Consider the following 20,046-nt stretch of genomic DNA (forward strand, 5'->3'; position numbering starts at 1 on the left):
ATTATACACTTATATATATCTCATACATGGAGATGTCACAAGGCATTATCATGTCACCATGGATTAGGAATTGCCCTGACTCGATGACCTGGGTGACATTGAAACTGCACTTGGGAAGTTTTTTCAATAGAGGCAGCATGTGTGATTTCACGAGAAAGCACAAGTCTAATAAACCTGTGTGAGGACAGAAGAGCTTTTGTATCCAGTTTCCCAAGGTTGCAAGCAACGAGTTGTCGAATCATCCTTATACTGAAGATAGGGGACATTCCTTCAGCTTTCATGTGTCTTCATTTCCATATGGTGTTCACCATATCCTTCTTGTTTTTGTCTTCTCCTGTAATACACAGGAAATTTGCCCAAGGTCCCTGAAAATCACTAAACAATTCTTTGTTGGAACTACTCATTAGATAAGCAACATGTCAAGTAAAGTTATGAGTATGCACATGTAACACATCCGCTCGCACTGTGATCTCCACCAGCCACCACTCCCCACAACATCAGTGAACATCTGAAGTTGCAATACCACCTGGTGTCTTCTGGAGCCCCAAGACTTCCTCTGAAGATCCAACAGGATAACTGCCTGACAAGAACTCAAGACTTAGAAGCAAAGGCCCTTTGAGCTGTTTGATCATAACAAGATTGTGGTTGAGCTGACTGTGACCTCAAGTCCACTTTTCTATCTGTCACCCCCAAAAAAGACATGATTTCACTGTTGATCAAAAATCTGTCAAACTGAGACTTGAATATATTCAATGAGCCAGTCTGCATTGCTAAGTATCAAAGGGAACTTCACAGACTAATGATCATCTGAAAGAACAAAATTCTCCTTGCCCTGGGCTTAAATGAACAATGATTAATTTTCAACGGTGTCCCTGGATAATTACTGCACAGATCATTATTAACTGCCCATTAGGATCTTATATTTCAATATCACCTCTCATTTTTCTAACTTGGACCAACTTGCTCAATCTTTCCTAATAAAATATACTCTTCATCCCAGGAATCAGCTGAGTGAATCTTTTCTGATCTGCTTTCTTAAGTATACAGTGCTCCAGATGTGGTCTCACCAATACCCCATAGCATAACTTCCTGACCTTTACTCTTATTTTCTCTTGCATTAAAAGACAACATTCCATTTGCCTTCCTGATCATTCACTGGACCCATGTGTCAAACATTAGCCCTTCACCTACTGCACCAAAAGACACCTAGATTCCTCCGATATGCGCATTTTGCAAATATGCTATTTTTATATTCTTGCTGACAAAATGGATAAGAATTCATAATTTTCCATTTTGTGCTCGATCTGTCAGTGTTGTGCCCCTCATTTTAGCTATCTGTATCCCTCTGCAGACTCTCTGTGCTCTTGACAACTCACATTCCTACTTTTTTTATTATCAGTATCTTTAGTTACCATACATACAGTCTCTTCCTCCAAATCATTGATGTAGAATTGTCAAGACCCCAAGAGTAACAGCTTACCAGCTAAAAGTAACTCATTTTTCTCTCCTCGCTGCTTCCTGCTAACTAACCAGCTTTCTAACCATGCTGATATGTTATCAGCCCATACACCTTGAGCTTTCAGTTTCTGAAGCTACTTTTAATGTGGCAGAGTCACTTTGTTGAATGCCTTCTGGAAATCCAAGTGCATCACAGCCTCAGGTTCCCCTTTACTACCTATAATCATAACACCACTTCCTTTAAAATCCTAGGATAAAAACCTTTAGTCCGAAAGAACCGCAGATGCTGTGAATCAGGAGCAAAAGCAAAGTTGCTGGAAAAGCTCAGCAGGTCTGGCAGCGTCTGTGAAGAAAAAATCAGAGTTAACGTTTCGGGTCCAGTGACACTTCCTCAGAACTCATTTGGGTGACTGGGCCCGAAACATTAACTCTGATTTTTTTCCTTTGCAGAAGCTGCCAGACCTGCTGAGTTTTTCCAGCAACTTCAGTTTTGGTTACTTCCATTGACTCCACCTATACTCCCTGCTGCCTTGAGAAAGTACCAACTTGATCAAATATCTGTCCCACCCCGATTATATTCTGTTCGACCCTCTTCCATTGGGTAGAGCATACAAAAGTTTGAAAACATGTACCAACAGATTTAAGAACAGTTTCTTCCCCGCTGTTATCAGATTTCTGAATGAACGTCTCATATATTAGAGTTGGTCTTTCTCTGCACCTTCCCTGTAGCTGTAACACTATATTCTCCATTCTGCTCTATCACCCTGGTTCACTTATGTAGGGCATGATTTGTTTCATTAGCACTCAAAACAATACTTTTCGCTGTATCTTGATATTTGTGACAAAAATAAATCAAATCAAATCAAGGAATAGAGTGAGAATGTGTTACACTGGAGTAAACTGTATGTTACATTTCTTTTCAAAACAGAATCAATTAAATTCTTTGCAGTGAAGACTATGTTCCTTGAAATGGTAGTAGCTTTTCCCACCAATCTATATATTAAATGTGGCAGTATACTGTATTCCCTAATCCACTTATTGTGTGGAAGTGGACTCCAATACATTGAGTCCTATAAAGCTCATATACCATGTTGCCTGGGCTCGCAATTAGTTCTGTCAATGTTAAACCAGCAGTTGACCAGGTGTCAAATGTGTGTCAAATGTCATACAACCAGAAAATTTGCTGTTGCTTGACTAGGTGGTGGGGAGCACTCGAACGCCCTTTCACCCCTGAAGCCTAGGTTCAAATTCAGGCCAGAGTCAGGGACAAAGACCTCCTCTCTCTGATGGGGAAACTGGGTGGCACTGGGGTTAGAACTGAGTGTTTGGTTTCACCTTGGGAAAGTGGGATCAGGTTCCACCACAGAGTCAGGAATGAAAGGCTCTCTTTCCTCTCGCTGTATCTGGCACTGTTTTAAGAGGAGCGCTGTGCTCACAGCACAGTCTTTCCACCCAAATGATTTGGTTCCTGATAGCAGCCCGGATGGAAAGAAATGATCTTCTTGTCCCCACTGTTCCCGCTAAGAGGTTTTGTTGGGTCGGAAGTTAAGTGAGATGGTAACCTCAGTCCAGTTCCCAATGAACACATGCTGCCCTGTACAAACACAATGCCCGTTTCAGTACTAATTATCACAGGGATCCTCTTACATAAGTGCACGTGTGGGATGTAAGTGACAATTAAAGACTGTGACCCTCATCAGCTTCCTGTGCCGATTGCCTCTTGTGTTCCGAAGTATTTCACACAGCATTGCTTTGTTCCCTTTCCCACTCTCCCCTCTGTGACAGCTTGTGCCATCTGTGCCCAGTAATGCATACAGCATTCATTTTGTGGTCAAAAGAAGGGGAGCCAAGGCTGCCATTGAATATAACACCTTGCACCCGCCCCCCGACTCCCTCATACAGGTGGTGCTATCCTTTTAGGAGAGTTTTGTGCTTCTGCCAGTGGGAATTGCGGTTTTGTGAAGATTAAAGAGCTCAATGAATGGATTTACAGATTCTGCCAGTCCCCACACCTGTGCCCAGAGCTAGGGTTTCACCAGCTGTGCAGTACCACCCAAGGTTTGGATTAGGACTCCAGGAAATTAGAATAGCAGACACACTCAGAAGTCACTAGACCTAAGAAATAAGTGTGGTTGTTCCTTTAGCCTCCTATTCCTTGTGTTTTAATTAGATTTATATAAATCTATCAATCCTTTGTCCTCTGTGTCTACAACCAATTTAGTGGATGATCTTTGTAGAACATTTTGAAAAACGATGCTCACCATCCAACTCCATATTTCAAAGAGAGATTGTAATTACAAAGACATCTTTTAAAGGGTAATATTCATCAACAGGGGCTTTTCTGAGAGGAAGTTACAACATTAAAGTTCCCCTTCTAGTGGAATGTTCACCATCATGAATGACATCTAATGTGGAACTTCTACCAGCAAGGAATTTTATTTAAATGAGGAAACATGGTTTAAGTACCTTTTGGAAAGGAATAAACTGTTTTGATTCAGAGACGGTTATTTATTTATATGGATTCTTAAAGTTGTTTCTGGATGTGATTATTTGGATAAGGGTCCTGTTCAGGAAGAGTTTTAGAGGGAATGATATTGGGCAGCGGAGTTCAAGTGCACAGTTCTAAAGTAAAACTAGTTTCCTCATGATATCAGTTTAAAGCTGCCTCTTCCCACATCATCCCTCACTGGCTCAAAAATTATTTTAAAAATGAATCCTGTTCCTGGCAAAATAAGCTCTTTTAATTGCTGCGTAGCATGAATCCAAAATGATCAAAACCACCATTGGAATGTACAGTTCGTAGGGACATTTCTTGATCTACTTCAAGGAAAAGTCAACTGCCCATCAGACAGTGGCCAATCAACTGGTGGGGAAGTTACTAAAATGGAGCAGGGTCATTTGGATCAATAGATACATGGCCCACAATGTATGTCAGTACATGGAATGTGTTTCATTGTTGCATGAACATCATATGCAGCTTGTTGCCTGTATGAATACGTTCAGGAATAATTCCTGGCACGTGGGGATTCTTTGGAAATCTTGTAGGAGTACACTTTCATTTAGGAACCTTTGGAGCTCTTTGAAGAGAGTGTATATCTGGGGATCTTGCATTCAGTGAGCATTCAGGGATAGGCTGCTGTTTATTCTCAAGGGTAATGCAATGTGCACAACAATTGTGCATGGTGCAGAGACAAATGTTTACTGTGAACATCACTGCAAAGTGACAGATTGGCAGCTGATAGGAATAAAGATGGCACTGCCCATGTAATCAAAATATAGATGTTGGCCCAGCTTGTGGATGTTAAGAGAGACAGGAACACAAATGGAGGGAATGCAACTACAACCCTGGAAGGGTAACCAGTTAACCCGTGGGCTGCATTTCAGAGAGAAATATTACAGCTTGTTTTAACTGCTTCAAAGGTACCTTTCTCATTTCCTATCATCAGGTTGACTGTACCTCGTGGTTAAATGAATATAGTTCATATAGCTCCTTGCCTTCCCTGGGAAAAAAAACTTTAATGGACATCAAATCGTCAGCCAAATTGGCTCTGATTACACAGGAATTGTGCATATCCAATTAACAAGACTAGAAATTCTCCCAGTTAGTTCTGCATCTATGCTTATCTGTGTGGCATCACCCACACGTGTGTAGGTGCGTTCTGACTGGAGGATGTCTGTCGCCAGTAACTGGTGTCACCAGCCCACTTTTTACAAGCACAGGCAGCCATTTTGTTAGCCTTATTTGCATTTGGGCGCATTGCTCACCTGTCAGGATATTATATGCAGAGTGGAACGTGGAGTCTCAAGTGACAGTGCATTCAAAGAATATCTGAATACAGTATATTTAGAAAAAAGCATTATATCTGCTGAATCTGAATCTAGAATGCATTCAGACAGCATGTATGTAAAGAATATTTGCAAAGCATAAAGCTAATGCTCAATGTTGGCAGTGTGTACATTTGGGGAAGCTGTATCTGAGGGAATGCAGCAAGTGGGTTCACGGTGTATATTTACACACTTGGGGCATATTTGGACAGTGTGAATCATAGGTGACCTCAGGGTGTGTGCTCCTAGAATATGTTAACTTAGCAAAGTTTCAAGGTGTAACAGCTTCCTTTGCCGGATCTTCAAAGCTCCAAGGCTGAGAGGCAGCAATGCAGAAACAGAGCAATCTCTCCACAGATGTTTATGAGGTCAATGGAACATGGCTTTGGTACCTCTTCTCCATATGATAGTATACTTTAACAGACTTTATTCAAACAAATTAATATAAAAGTGTATAGACAATAAAGGGAGCTGGGGACCTGCCTGGAATTTATGGTGTGCTTGCTATCTTTCTCATTCAGTGAGAGGCATTATGTTTTGACAGTAATTGTAGCCACAGTGACCCTTGCTAAGAGGGAGCATATTTCTGCTTTTGTCGAAGAGATTAAAAAATTGTGATTGTACGTTATAAATGAGCACATGAAATGTAGGGCCATCAACGAGATAAGTGCTCAGCAAATAATTACATGAGGCAACTTCAAGCTGGAGACATCTATAATGTTTTATGCTGATTTTCACCTGAATAGCCTTGAGTTTACATTCCCCTCGCTCTTGCTCAATACACTTGATTAGAGCTGAAAGGGGTAATAAAAGAGGTCTGAGAGTGAGGAAAGACACCTCCCCTCCCTAAGGCTGTCGCTAAACTGTGAAAATAAATACTAAGCCACCAAAGAATACATTGGATGCCAAGGTTCGTCTTAGACAAATTTGTTTTTTAGCAGGAGACCAGAGTCAATTCTCAGCTGTAAAAATAAAAGCATTGGGTGACACAATGTATTAGAACACTCACCTTTCACCTCTGAGACTTGGGATTGAATGTAACCCAGACAGAGTGGATGAAAACTCTCCTCTATGTCTCTGTCCCTCTCCCTGACGGGTGACTGACTAGTACAGTGTGCAAGAATGTTGCCCTTTCACCTCGAGGTCTTGAGCCTGAGGATTGACCGAGTGCAGAGGATGAATTATTACTGGTTCTCTCTCTTTGATGGAGAACTTAGCAGTGTAATGTTTTAGATTTCTGAGATTTGAACTCTAGACTAATTCGCAGCCCGCAGAGACAGAAGTTCTTCTCGCTTTGAATATGGTTAAAGAACGGAAGGAAATTTTGTGACTGGATAACACAATTAGCTGCACGGCCATTGCTCAATTAAATGATAAGTTTCATACAATGCACAGAATAGAAATGAGGTCAGATTGGGAAGAACTGACATTTTCCACAAGCTGCCAAGAACCTGGAATCGGATTCTAAATCTGAATGACATTCATGCCTGCAGGAGACATTCTAAATATAACTTGACTTTTTAGAGAAGGTGTAATTTCTGCTCTAATAATTTTTAATTCTCATGATATACCCAAAATCTAAGGTCTGCATGTTCCAGATTCCTTTGTCCATGAATGTTAGGTAAACTTATCACAGTGTAATGCCATAGCTGAGCCAGTGGGAGTGCCACAGCACTGGCAAAAGGTGGCATTATTGCACAGCAATTGCAAATAAGACATTTTCATTTCGAGTGTGGGCATAGAGTGTTAATGATGAAAATATAAACATTCAGACTGAACATGTAATTTTAGAAAGGACTGAATTTCTTCTCTGCACTTTGATCTCATTGAGCCTTAGTGTCAAATCCTGCTTCATCCAATCTTCATTATTGTGGAATCATAGAATGATTGCAACACAGATGGAGACCATTCAGTTCCATGTATCAGTGCTAGCTCTCTGCAACAGTAATTCATCTAATCCCCTGTTCTGCCTTTTCCCCATAGGCCCATAAACACACTCTGCTCAGGGAATGATCCAATTCTCCTTGAATACCGCTGGTGGATTCTGCCAAACTCTCTCAGTGCATTCCAAATCCTATTCACTTGCTGAATAAAAATGTTTATCCTCATGTCACCACTGCATTCATCTCAAAGCGGTATCCTCTGTCATATGCAATGTCAGGGATTCTGGCAATTTTCTTTTAAAGATTGCAAGACCGTGCAGTTTCAAAGTGTTGAGATATTTTAAAGCACAAGCCGCTTGACTCAGCTTAGTAAAAACGCAATCTGTAAAGTTATATACATTTTTGCTCTCTGCTGTAAGGGTGGGGAGGGATCACCACAGACCCCGACAGATCCCTTCCTCATCTGATATGGAACAACCTCAGAACAGCTTGTTAGATCCTTACTGTATGTAAGACTGATAGAAGGCTCATTGTTGGCTGCCGATGGATTCATAAACTGTGGAGACTGACCCTATCTTCAACTCAGTTCACTTCCATGGTGTGGTTACTAACTTCTGCTGATCATATGTATTGATGGAGACTTCATTTTGTGAACTCTGTCCTTGGGCAGACCTGTCCCCACAGCCAGCAGTTGGTTGCTCAAGAGGCCAAGTGTCATGGCACACCATTTCTCTGTCATGATCCTGTAATTGTACTTTTCTCGCTCTTGAGTTATCTGGCAAATTCATATTTAATTATTGGAGTCGCCCTGAGAATTCTCGAGGGTTTGCAACCTTCAGAGTAGTCTTCAAAGGCCCAACCTTAAGGGCATCCAGGTCAATTGTAACAGCCTCCAACCATTAACCCATATCACGCCCAGGAATCAGGCCCAGTCCAACTGAGAAGGACAATCCAACACTGTTTACCAACTGAAGCAAAACGGGAGCATGGCCTGTAGTTTGTGAGTGTCAGTGGTTCATTTTATCGAAGAAAATATGTTGTTTATGTTTCAGGCATGACCTAAATTGCAGGGTTAAAAATCCTAGTTTCTTAAGCAAAAGCCTAGGCAACAAAGCTCTCATTCAGATGTGGCGCTGACGCAGGCCCACTCATAGTATTTTCTAGCTGTCTGGTTTCCCCTGTAATGAGTTCTTTGGTGAAAGCTTGATGGATGTAATGCAAGTAATAATAATTATTATTAGCGCTATTAGCTGCTGTGCAAGGAATGTTTATGCAACTGAAACTTCCTGGCTCTGAACCTGTAGAGTATTTAAAACCGAGTGTCATTTTAAGGCGAAATCAGACAGATTATACACAACAAACAGGTGAAAGGAATTCTAATTAACTTTTCAAGAGGAAGCCCACTCAGGCCCCTTTACAAACAGGGACACTTTTGTGAATGATCAGCCACAGCTCCCATTACAATGTGACTTGACTGACCTTAAATAATGCAGGGCTATTGCAAAGTGACTGACAGCTGACCCCCATGGCAACGCAGCAACATATTGCAAAATGATTGACTGAAAAACCCACCCCTCCCCACATCGTACTGGGCAAGTGATTGACCTCTGCGGAAACATAGATCTATTATTTTGTGCCTCACAAACCCCTCAGAAACAGATTCTAACTCTAAACGGCCAGTTGAATTGGGATGAGTCAGTGGGAACAAAGACTGACGGTAGTGATCCCTAAATGATGCTGCCTCCTTGCCATTTTACCCATACGTTCTTCCTGAGGCAGCTGAAATGGCTACCACCTCTGGCAGCATGCAGGCCTCACAAATATATTAGAAAGAGGGCCCACTAAAATATTTAAGATACGATTTTAACCTACAAATCATGGTAGTTCCACACCCACTGCCAGATTCACCAGGTCATGGGTCAAAATTCCAATTTCCCCCCTAATTGCACATTGTATTCATAACCCAAAGGCCGCAATGACACAAAAAAGCAGCTTACTCTCATGTTCTCCACAGCAGTAAATGCTAGCCCAGCCAGTGACACCCGTATCCTTTCAGTATTTTTGTTTTTACACAATAACCAAATCCAGGCACAGGATTTAACCCAATTTTTTGTTTGTTTTCATTACCTGAAAGGCTAGGTTCATGTCCCTCCTTGTTTGACATGATTATCTGGGATACCATTGCTTCAGTTATCCATCCCACTCTTTCCCATGTACGATGTAACGCAACAATAATATAGAAGACAATATACAAAGGAGTAATGATCTTCTTAACATGATCCAATTCATCCTCCTGAATCCCTCTTTATTTTAACACCACCTTAGCCTTAACTTCCATGTGGAATTCACCTCAGGGTCTTCAACTCAGAGGAACATAAGGATAGGAGTAGGCAATTGAGCCTAACCCACCTTTAAATATGATAATGGCTGATTAAACACTTCAATAGCCCTTAGTTCATCCCATCTCCATAACCCTGTTACACCACTTGTAATCAGAAATCTATCAATCTCCAATCTAAACATGATGAAAGACTGAGCTTCTATAGCCCTCTAGGTGAGAATACTCCAAAAGTTTACAACGTTCGGATTAAAATGAAAATTCTTCTCATTTCAAACCTAAGTTGCACCATTCTTATTCTTAAGTCTCTGGTTCTAGAGTCCCTAAACAAAGGAATCTTACTCATATCTACTATGTCTATCCGTTTATACACACTTTTTAAGCTTCAATGAGATCACCTCTCATTCTTTGATAGTCTAGAGAATAAAGGCCAATCTTCCTTCATAAGATAGTCCTGCCATCCCAGGAACAAGACTGGTGAACTTTCATTGCACTCCTTTTATGTCCAATAATCTATTTCTTGAGAGAAGGAGACCAAAACTGGACACAGTACTCCAGGTGGCTTCTAACCAAGCACCTATACAAATGAAATAAGACTTCATTACTCTTTTATTTTGCTCCATCGTGTATTTGACAGTGGTGATTAGGCTGATGTACTGGTCAGTGTTATCTATAAACTTATTTCCTGTACAATTGCCCCAGGCACCAAAGTCTGAGATGCAGTTTATTTGAATGTCTATTGTTGCAGCCATTGGACAAATAAGGCAGGTACTTCTAACACATGATAAAAGGAATTCTTTTGCTCGAAATGAAACAGTTGCTTTTTCCTGATTTGGCTACAACTATACTAAGTGTTGCGGCAGGATTAGTTTGTCAGTTTGCTCTAGATTTCTGATCACGTCTGTCTGCTTCTCGTCCCACAGAATTGCAACATTCAAATACAGCGCGCCACTACACTCTCCTGCAGAACACCACCAATTACCGCATTCTGTTGATGGACGAAGATCATGACCGAATGTATGTAGGCACCAAGGACTATATTGTCTCGCTGGACCTGCACAACATCAACCGGGAGCCTTTATTAGTAAGAGAACGTAGTACATCTATTTTAGCATGCACTGAACTCCTTAAGCCCTTCCAAACAAATGCCATTTTGTACATAAGGACCGAGGCAGCCATAGACTTCCAACACCATCTTGATGTATTGTGCCATTTTGGCCCCATTTGTGTCAATGGAACAAATTAAGTTTCTACAGGTTTGGGTACTCATTGAATAGTGCTATGTGTATGTGCTACAGTGATAGTAACTCTATATCTGGGCCAAAAGCTTTGGGTTCAAGGCCCTTCTATCTTGGACATGTACCATAACTTGTTCAGATTGATTTGTTTTTAAAACTGTATAAAGGGACACTTATTCACCTGAGTAATCGGCTGTAGAGTTTTTAAAACTGTATAAAGGGACACTTATTCACCTGAGTAATCGGCTGTAGAGTTAGGAAGTTATACATTTGTGATGTGAGCAAACGTAAAGATTGGCTTCTGATCTCCTCCTTCACCAATTGGCTTTAAGGTGCCCAGCATCATTGTAGAGGGTGGTACCTAAAAGTAAAGGTTTGAAATTAAAACTTTATCAGAGGGGTTAATTGGCCTATTTCCTTCCATGTTGCAATCAGAGGAGCTTTTGCGAAGCATCGCAGAAAGCGAGTGGAAATTGTCAGGTTATGACTACCTGCTGATGGTCTCACAGCCTGTACTTTATGATCAAAGAACAAGTGAAATGGATATGTGAACATAACTCAGGCCCCTACCAAAGAGGAAATAGGGTGTGTTCCTGGCATTACCTCTTCCTAACAAAAGTAAAATGAGAGCGAAGTATTTGTTGGTTGGAAGCCCATCAGTCAGATATTGAGGAAGGTTCTATTAGGCTTCATGGATGCAATTTACCAGAATGGTAATCTGTTAGATTCCTACAAGGCATGTTCAGACTTTGATAGATTTTGAAAGACAGACCGACATTCCATGGAGGAGTATATTATGACCTCTGAATAGATAGTTAAAAAAGTGGCGGAGTGTTGATTTAGAGACTCCTTATCCAGCACTTCTTTTTAAATTTCCAAACAGTGATAAAATGCTGCATGTGGACAGGCTCCTGGGTTAACTGGGATTTGCTTCTCAGAAAGATGCTCCCTCTAGGAGCAGATGTTTGCTACACTGAAAATTGGCTCGGGAAACATTCATTCCCTGTAGCTTTGATGGCAAAAAGTGGCACATTTTGCAATGTCACGAAAGGTGGAAGGCTCAATGATTGTGGTGTTGTAAGGTTATTAAGACATGGTCAGCAGGAAACAGTACAAGGGAAGAGTTACAGGCAGAAGGAGTGAGAATGAAAAAACTTGTGCCTCATCTGGATACCACAGTACATGACAAAATTGAAACAGCAACAGTAGGCAAATGAACTTCAGGAATGACCGGGGGCAGCTAAGAGGTGCTTTACATGTGTGACTCAAAATATCACAATACAATGAACTACCTAAAGGGGAACTACATGACACGGAGTGTGAGGCAGAAAGTTCGGAGTCTGATGATAATTATGATCAGTCTGAACAAATTGTACAAGTTACTTGAAGCTTTAGTAGCTTGATGAATATGTTTGTCATAGATTTCTTTAACTGTGTGGTTTTAGAAAGTGGCTGCATCTCGACAGTGCATGGAACAGTTTTGCGAAACCATTGCCTGGGTCCACTCGTTAGTTAGGATTGATCTAAGATCAGGGAATTTGAAAGTGCTCTTTGAGGTTTCAGGGTGACAGTATGGCATGGTGGCTTGATGGTTAGTACTGCTGCTTCACAGTGCTAGGGACCCAGGTTCAATTCTACCCTCAGGTAACTGTCCGTGTGAAATTTGCACATTCTCCTTGTGTCTGCATGGTCTAAAGATGTGCACGCTAGGTGGATTGGCCATGCTAAATTACCTGTAGTGTTCAGGGGATGTTTAGGTTAAGTAGGGGTTGGGGAATGGGTCTGGGTGTGATGCCCTTGTTGAGCTGAAAGGCTGTTGCCACACTGTGAGGAGTCTCTCCGAACACATTGCCATCACTTAAAAGGAGTAGAGTTTCCAAGTAAAATTTCTGGAATAAGTCACTCTAATTAGATACTTTTCAAATTAAATTGGGCATGGAACACAATAAAGCAATTGTTTGTGGAAAATCAGTTTAAGCTATCAGCAACTCACCATGTCTCTCAGTAAAACCTGATGCACCTAATCAAAATTTTAGTAAGGTTAGTATTAATTAATTGATGCAAATCAGAGAGAAAAACAAGCAACTTGTCTTAAAGCTGCACAGACAATTTGCTGACTTCTTGTTAAGGTTGAAACATCCTGTCAAAGGATACAGCAGTCTGTTCCACACTTAGTCACAGATATGATTTAGGATGACAGTCCTGAAAACAACAGCACAATAGACTAGGGGCTGGAGAATTGTGGTCATTCTAGTGAATATGTTGCACATTGAAAGGGCTATCAGATCCAAAGGCCAATTGGCTAAAATGGGACAGCAGGTAACATATGTTTTAGAACTGCCCATTGAACATAGGCCAGAAGGCCCTCTTGTGGCACAATGGTAGTGACCCTACCCCTAGACTGAGAGTGAGAGATAATGGGAACTGCAGATGCTGGAGAATCCAAGATAATAAAGTGTGAAGCTGGATGAACACAGCAGGCCAAGCAGCATCTCAGGAGCACAAAAGCTGATGTTTCGGGCCTAGACCCTTCATCAAAGAGCTGAGAGTCTTAGGTTCAAGTCCCACTTACTCCAGAGTAGCAACATCTCTGAATAAGTTAATTAGGAGGAAAAATAGGTCAAACAGAGAGAGGTGTCTCCAGGGGATGTGTAAGTATAGTTATTGGCACTGTTAATACTGGTTAAATTTTTAAGATTATCGCCAAGACATGAGGACCATGGATTGTCTAAATGGTGTAAATGGCTGGAAAATAAACAAAAAAGTGGAGTGCAAGTTCTAATAGTGAGTCTGGCCTGTTTAAAAACAATCATTCTGGAGAAAGAGTTTAAAATTGGGCACAAGGGAGAGAGGTCAATCTTCCAGTAGTAGCTCTTAAATAATATTGAAGTATGCCAATTGCGGCTGCAACTTGAATTAATTACATAATGAAAGGAGAGCTACAGAAGAGTCTCAAGATAATAATCAAAGCAGAAATCTTTGTGACTATAGTTTTGGTGGTGCAAATAAACTACACCATAAACTACCAAGAGAGGAAAACCAAATGGAATTAGATAGTTTGAAGGAATTTGGAGTTTTTACTTTGAAGTACCAGCCAGGGGCATCCAGCTTTGTCACATCGATAGATTTCTATGGAAAAGGTTTTTTGCAGATTGGATTTGTAGGGTGAAAACAAAGGAAATAATGGCACACCTTAGAAACAGGGAATTAAAAATAACACTCGCATCCATTTAACGCCTAAAGACATCTCTGAACAATTCTCAAAGGACTTCACGTGAATTGTTTTTTGAAACACAGCGATAGTGACGCAACAGGAAGGAACAACTATTACAGTTTTAGATGAGTGTATAAAACAAAGGAGATCTGCTGGAATATGAATAAGAGATTGGTGTGGTTCCAATGAATGACTCTCTAAAGTTTTGCATCGCCCAGGAACCATTTCAAAGATTAATTAAAACTGTTGCTTTACTGTTAAAACCCAGTTACTCTGAGTTTTGTAAACCTCCTCAGTCCTGCACTTCTTCCCCACTTCATATGACCAGACTAACCAGGTGTGTGAGATGGTTGCAGTTCTTCTTGAACACATGATTACAATGAGATATCGTAATGGAATGTGTTTATAGTTCTAAGGCAGAACTAAGATGATCGTTAATTGTCCAATATATTGTCCACAAATTGTGAATGTTATAAGCACGCAGTGTTTTATTATTTCATGGGATTGCTGACAAAGGCAAAATTTGCTCCCCTTAAGAAGGTGGTGGTGAGTTGCCTTCAGAACTGCTGCGGTCCATCTAGTCACAATGTTGAAGGGGGAAATCCTAGACATTTGACCCAGTAACAGGGAAGGAAAAGCAATGAAGTGGTACAGAGTGACTAATACCAAAATAAGTATTATACGGTGTATTATCAACACCGAATATTGTTGACACTTGTTTTATAGTATGTTAAATAGTACGTATCAATACATAGTGCTATTAATACCACATTGTCAACACTTGGTGTGATTTATTGACACTAATGATTATCACAGGATATTATCACTGTGTGGATGTTATCGATACAGTCTGACTGTTACTGACAGTGTTTTATCAGCACTGTATGAAATTTATAGATACCATATACTATCACATAACAATTATCACATATTGTGGGTATTACCATATCAGTATGAGTGTTATAACACACAGTGAGATAACACTCATATTTTTATCCAGTGTGAGTACGATTTGGGGGTTGGCTAGTTCAGATGGCTAGACTGTGGTGCAGAATACCTCCACTGGCACTGTAGAATCCCATAGAGGCTGCAGTGTAGCTTCTGCCTCTTTGCTTTGTCCCATGCTTAATATGGAGTGGTGCCCTTCAGCCTACACATAGCTCGTCTCTCTCCCTGTTTAACAGGGAGTATGATGCTTGTGCTCCCTCACGAATGATGGCAATGACCTGAGCATTGTCAATTTAGTACAAGTGTTATCAAGCACCATGATTATTATCAGAGCAGTATTTTCATGAGAAGGGAATGGCTTTTTTTCCAGTCATATTGAGTGTTATTAGAACATGGAATATTTTACAGATGCCCATTGATGCAGGGTCTATGGATCTTATCAAAAGCAAATGTTATGTGAATATTTAAAGAAAAAGATTGCAAGAGGATGTTAGGAAATGGAAAAATGACCGAAATAGACAACACTGTGAGAGGAATACTTGACCGGCACAGACATGCCCAGAATTGTGTTCTGTCATTTCTGCAATTCCTTACATGAAAAGCGATATTGTGTTTCATTTCTTTCAGATTCACTGGTCTGTAAGTCAGCAAAGACGAGACGAATGTGTTCTCTCTGGTAAAGATCAGAACGTAAGTGCCTGAACTATGTAACCTTCTCTCTTCATTGACTAAAACTCCACAACTATAGAAAGAATGCTTGCCATTCACTAAGTCACAAAAGAACTAACAATTATCACTTCCTCAGGTGGCCATCATCAATAAATTACTTCTCAAGTACAGTCACTATTGGGTAAGGATAAGACAGGACCAGCTTGCCTGCAGCTAAGCAGAGGTTAATCATTTTATGATGGAGAGTTGTTAGCCATTCTCTCCTGAGAACGACTGACACAAGATTCTTCCTCACCCCCTTCCTCACTTGTCTGAACAAATAAACTCAATTTAATACTTTTTCTAAAGGACAATGCCTTTCGAACACCCTCATGACCACACAGATACACTAGCCTCACTTAATAGACAGGTGTCCGATAACCCACTATCATTTTTGACCTAGAAACGAGAATGGTAACTACAGAGTCAGGCAGGCCCCTCAATAATGTCAGGGCAGACTGAGAGCACAGTCATTTTTTTTTGTTTCATTACCGTTTTTCCTGCTTTGTTGCTCTGTGTCATTTGCATGCACACAATAGTAAAATGTTTATTTCTGAGAAAGAAATAGGCTTTCAATAAACTGCAACAAGAAAGAATTCTGTTTTAGAATTGGTGCCAGAAGCCCACTTGCAGGATCTTGCGAAGATTGCTCGATGACCTGCCCGTTACAATCGCTGACAGACACCTACTGACCTCTATTTTATAGGCTTTCTAACTGAAGTCCCCCAGACATGCAAGTTATTCTCAGTTGTCACATTTCTGCATGACCGTCATTGAATTTATAGACATTGCAGATTTAATGACATTGCTTCTGCTGCTTGTGGAGAAATGCCAACCTTTCTATGATGAGAGCTACCCTGTCTTTCCCCAGTGAGGATGGAGATTGCTAAGGAATGTATCGATCTTGATGTGTAATGCCAATAACTTGCAAAAAACCAGTTGTTTACCCATATTTTTAATCGACCTGCTTGAGGTAGGAATTCCATCACTGCGCCACAGGACTCTTCTGTTTTGCAAAATGCACTGGCAGGGAGATGGAACCGAACGGTCTCACCTTTGTCATGGATGCTTCAAGCTCCAACTAAGCAGAAGGAAAGGCATTCCCTTGCTGCAGTCACAGTACAGTTAATGCAGGGATCGAACTGTGACCTTGATGTTATAATCACCATGCCCTGAGCTAATCAGCCAGTGCCAACTGTATATACATATGATCCACTGTCTACCATTGATGCAAAAACACTGCCAGGCATTTCTCTTTGAACTGTTAGGTAACCATCCCACAGCAACAACAACAATTTGCATTTACATAGTACCCTTAGTGTAGTGAGACATCCCAGGTCGGGTAAAGTACAGCGGTTACAGCTCACTTTCCCAAAATGGGCATTAATAAGTCAGGGAAATTTTGAAGAGATGCCAGCTGCTATCAAGGTGATTATATTCTGGTGTGAAACACAGAATGAGAATTTTACAGGTGCTATTAAAATTCTGAATGACACTTTGCATAAAAAAAGGATTTGAAAGGTGATAGTGAGCATGTGCATCATAATGATTTACCAGAAGAATATCTACATATTGAAAGACCCTTTCTCCACAACAAAAGGATAAAATGTTTTGATGATGTAGTCCAAGGGATAAATTGCACCCAGCACCTCAAGGAGAACTCTTGTTTCTTTCTCCAAACCAATAAATGAGAGAGCCTTTACCTCAGAAAGAAGACCAGGCATCAGTTGAATACCTCAGCTGAAAGACCATGTGGTGTGACACTCCGCTAGGACCGTTGCACTTCCTGGAGTGAACTTGAGCCCAGGAACGTCTGACTGAGAAGGAAGACTGCTGCCCACTGAGATCACAATTGATGCCAAAATAGCCACTAGCGACCCTGTCGATTTAGAAGCCCAACAGAAAACCTTGCTTCAGAAGGGAAAGGAATTGTTGCCCAGCCTTGCTCTTCTGGGACCAAGGGAGGGAGGGCAAGGAGTCTGCTGGTCCATGATTATTTTGCGTTCATTGCCGGAATTGATCTGACATTTTAGACAACAACAAGTGCGGAGTAATTGAGGGTCAACAATGTGGAGAAAAGCCAGCTGCCTGTGGTTATGGGAGCTTGGACTCTCCAGGGTCTTGGCAATCTGTCTCATTCTCCTCCTTATGATTGTTCAAGGTGACACGCTGCTTCTTTTCAAATTACAACACACCTCGCACTGCCTGAATCGGCAACACGTAGAGCAGAGGTGCAAACGCAAAGAAGCCTTTAAATCATCGGAGACGATTCCTTTTTCTTGCCTGTCTCCTCTTCTTCTCTCACTCATCCCTCAAAGGTAACACAGCTGACAACCAGCTCACAGGAAAAATAACCACATTTGTAACCCGAGCCTCTGAGAAAGTCCCAAAATCAGACGTTTACATCCGGATTGACCTTGCGTTATTAATTTTTTGAGCTGTAACAAATGACAGAGAGGCAATGTATTACCGCTTAATCACTTGAAATATGTTTTTTGAACATATGATAAGTTCTTTGTGGTGTAATTGTTGCCTGTCAACGTGAAGGATTACATTTACTGAGAAAGAAAATGTTTCCCATTTTTCCACCATCCAAACCACAGAGAGTACAGTATGGTTTAGGTACAAGGTGGAGATATTATTTGACATGCATAGCAAATGGCCCCATGAAAGTGTTCCCTACACTATCAGAGTTACTTTTCAGTTCTGTGTGTTGCACTGGGACACAGGTGCTCTTTGTCCCAAACATGGCTTGTACTCAGACTTTCAGTCCTCCATCCATAGTTCTGTTACCTCTAATCTCAAGCATTCCAATTCCCCCATGGTCAATTCTGCTTCTCCAAGTACATTCGAAACTCTAGTGTGCATTTGTTACCCTGCTGCCAATCCTGTTCTCCCAATGACAAATTGCATTGGGTGGCCATCTGGGTTTAAAATTTTCATCCCTTTTTCGATTTGCAAATCCCTCTTCGGCTTCATTTCTCTCAGGAATGGAACCTTCCTCCTGTCTTACAACCTTATGAGGTCTTGGTATTCTTCCAAATAAGGCCTCTTAAACATGCCCCCTTTTAATCACAATACCACCGACAGCCATGCCTCAGATGCCCCGGCCATAATCTCTAGAAGTCTATGCAGATCTCCTCTTCCCCTTTACGATACTCCTTAAAACCTACCTCTGACCAAGCTTTTGGTCATCAACACTAAGATCTCCGTATGTAGCAAGTTGTCAGAGTTCTTTTAAGCATGGGGGATCTTGAAATGTCTTGCTATATCAAACATCCTGTATAAATACAAGATATTCTTGTGTCCACTAAGAGCTGGGCAAGAAAGCCTGACTTGCGTGGGTGCTATTTTCCTTCAGATCCTGGAAGGCTTCCACTGTGTGTTGACTCTTCATACACACCTTATCTCAGCCCAACAGCAGAATTGTGCGCTCTGTCTTGTGCACAAAATGCGGGCTGGTCCACATGCAATAGGCTCAGACTGAATACCTTCATCCTGTCAGAGCAATCCAAACCCGAAAAGCTGTGCCCCTCACCCTTTTGTCTCCATGTCAGTTTATTACCCTGAGCAGCTGCAGCCCAATGCACACACTGGCACTGGAAGTTGTAGGATAGGATACCTGAACAAGATACCCAGCTGCCCACTCTCCTCCCCCATTACCAGAAAATATCTTGGATGGAATTATTCGGACAGCAAATTGTTTGCAGGATTATAATGGTTTCCTTTTGTTCTGATTCTGTCAGGGCGAGTGTGCGAATTTCATCTGCCTGATTGAGCCTTGGAACCGAACTCACCTGTACGTCTGTGGGAGTGGAGCCTATCATCCTATCTGCACGTATGTGAACAGAGGCCGCAAGGCAGAGGTAAGCTGCTACTGATAATCTATTTGATGCTCCCTCACCATCGTAGATTGGCTCCTTTACACAGGAATTACTCAATATAGAAGATTTATTTTGTCTGCCTTACACCAGCCTGTAAAGCACACAATGAGGAGTCACTGACTCTTCGTGACGATCTATATCAATTTGTCTGCAATAGGCCCAGGGGGGCTGTTGTGGTGCGGTGGTAATGTCCCTATTTCTGAGTCAGATGGCCTAGGTTCAAGTCCTAGGTTCCAGAGGTATGCAATGATAACATCTCTGAACAGATTGATTAGGATAAATCTACAATAAACACAAACTTGGGCCAGAATTAGGTATAAGTGACAAGGGTCCTGTCCACTAGCTAGAGGTTCATTTTATTCCGGTAGGAAAGGGGCAGTGCTGTTTAGCTGGCCAGCATCATATCTTCCAGTGAACTTGGAACCCCAGAGGCAGTAACCCCACCCCCCTGAGAGCTATTGGGCATTCAGAGCCCAGCAGCTGCCTAGTGCTGGCACTGTCATTCCTAGTCACCCTTCAAGGCTCAGCCAAAGGGGCTGGCCACTCGATC

At 41.4% G+C, this 20,046-nt stretch overlaps 1 protein-coding gene across 7 annotated transcripts in view; it reads left to right on the plus strand.

Moving 5' to 3' along the window:
• Positions 1-20,046, plus strand: part of LOC125460303 (semaphorin-3F) — a 232,588-nt gene that overhangs the window by 140,166 nt on the left and 72,376 nt on the right. For all 7 annotated transcript variants that reach the window (XM_048547631.2, XM_048547629.2, XM_048547630.2 and 4 more), the window contains exons 3-5: positions 10,428-10,588; positions 15,532-15,594; positions 19,359-19,478. In XM_048547631.2, the coding sequence (XP_048403588.2) occupies positions 10,428-10,588; positions 15,532-15,594; positions 19,359-19,478 (344 nt within the window). The remainder of the gene's footprint in view (positions 1-10,427; positions 10,589-15,531; positions 15,595-19,358; positions 19,479-20,046) is intronic.

The sequence above is a fragment of the Stegostoma tigrinum genome, chromosome 11, assembly GCF_030684315.1.
Source record: "Stegostoma tigrinum isolate sSteTig4 chromosome 11, sSteTig4.hap1, whole genome shotgun sequence".
NCBI lineage: Eukaryota > Metazoa > Chordata > Chondrichthyes > Orectolobiformes > Stegostomatidae > Stegostoma > Stegostoma tigrinum.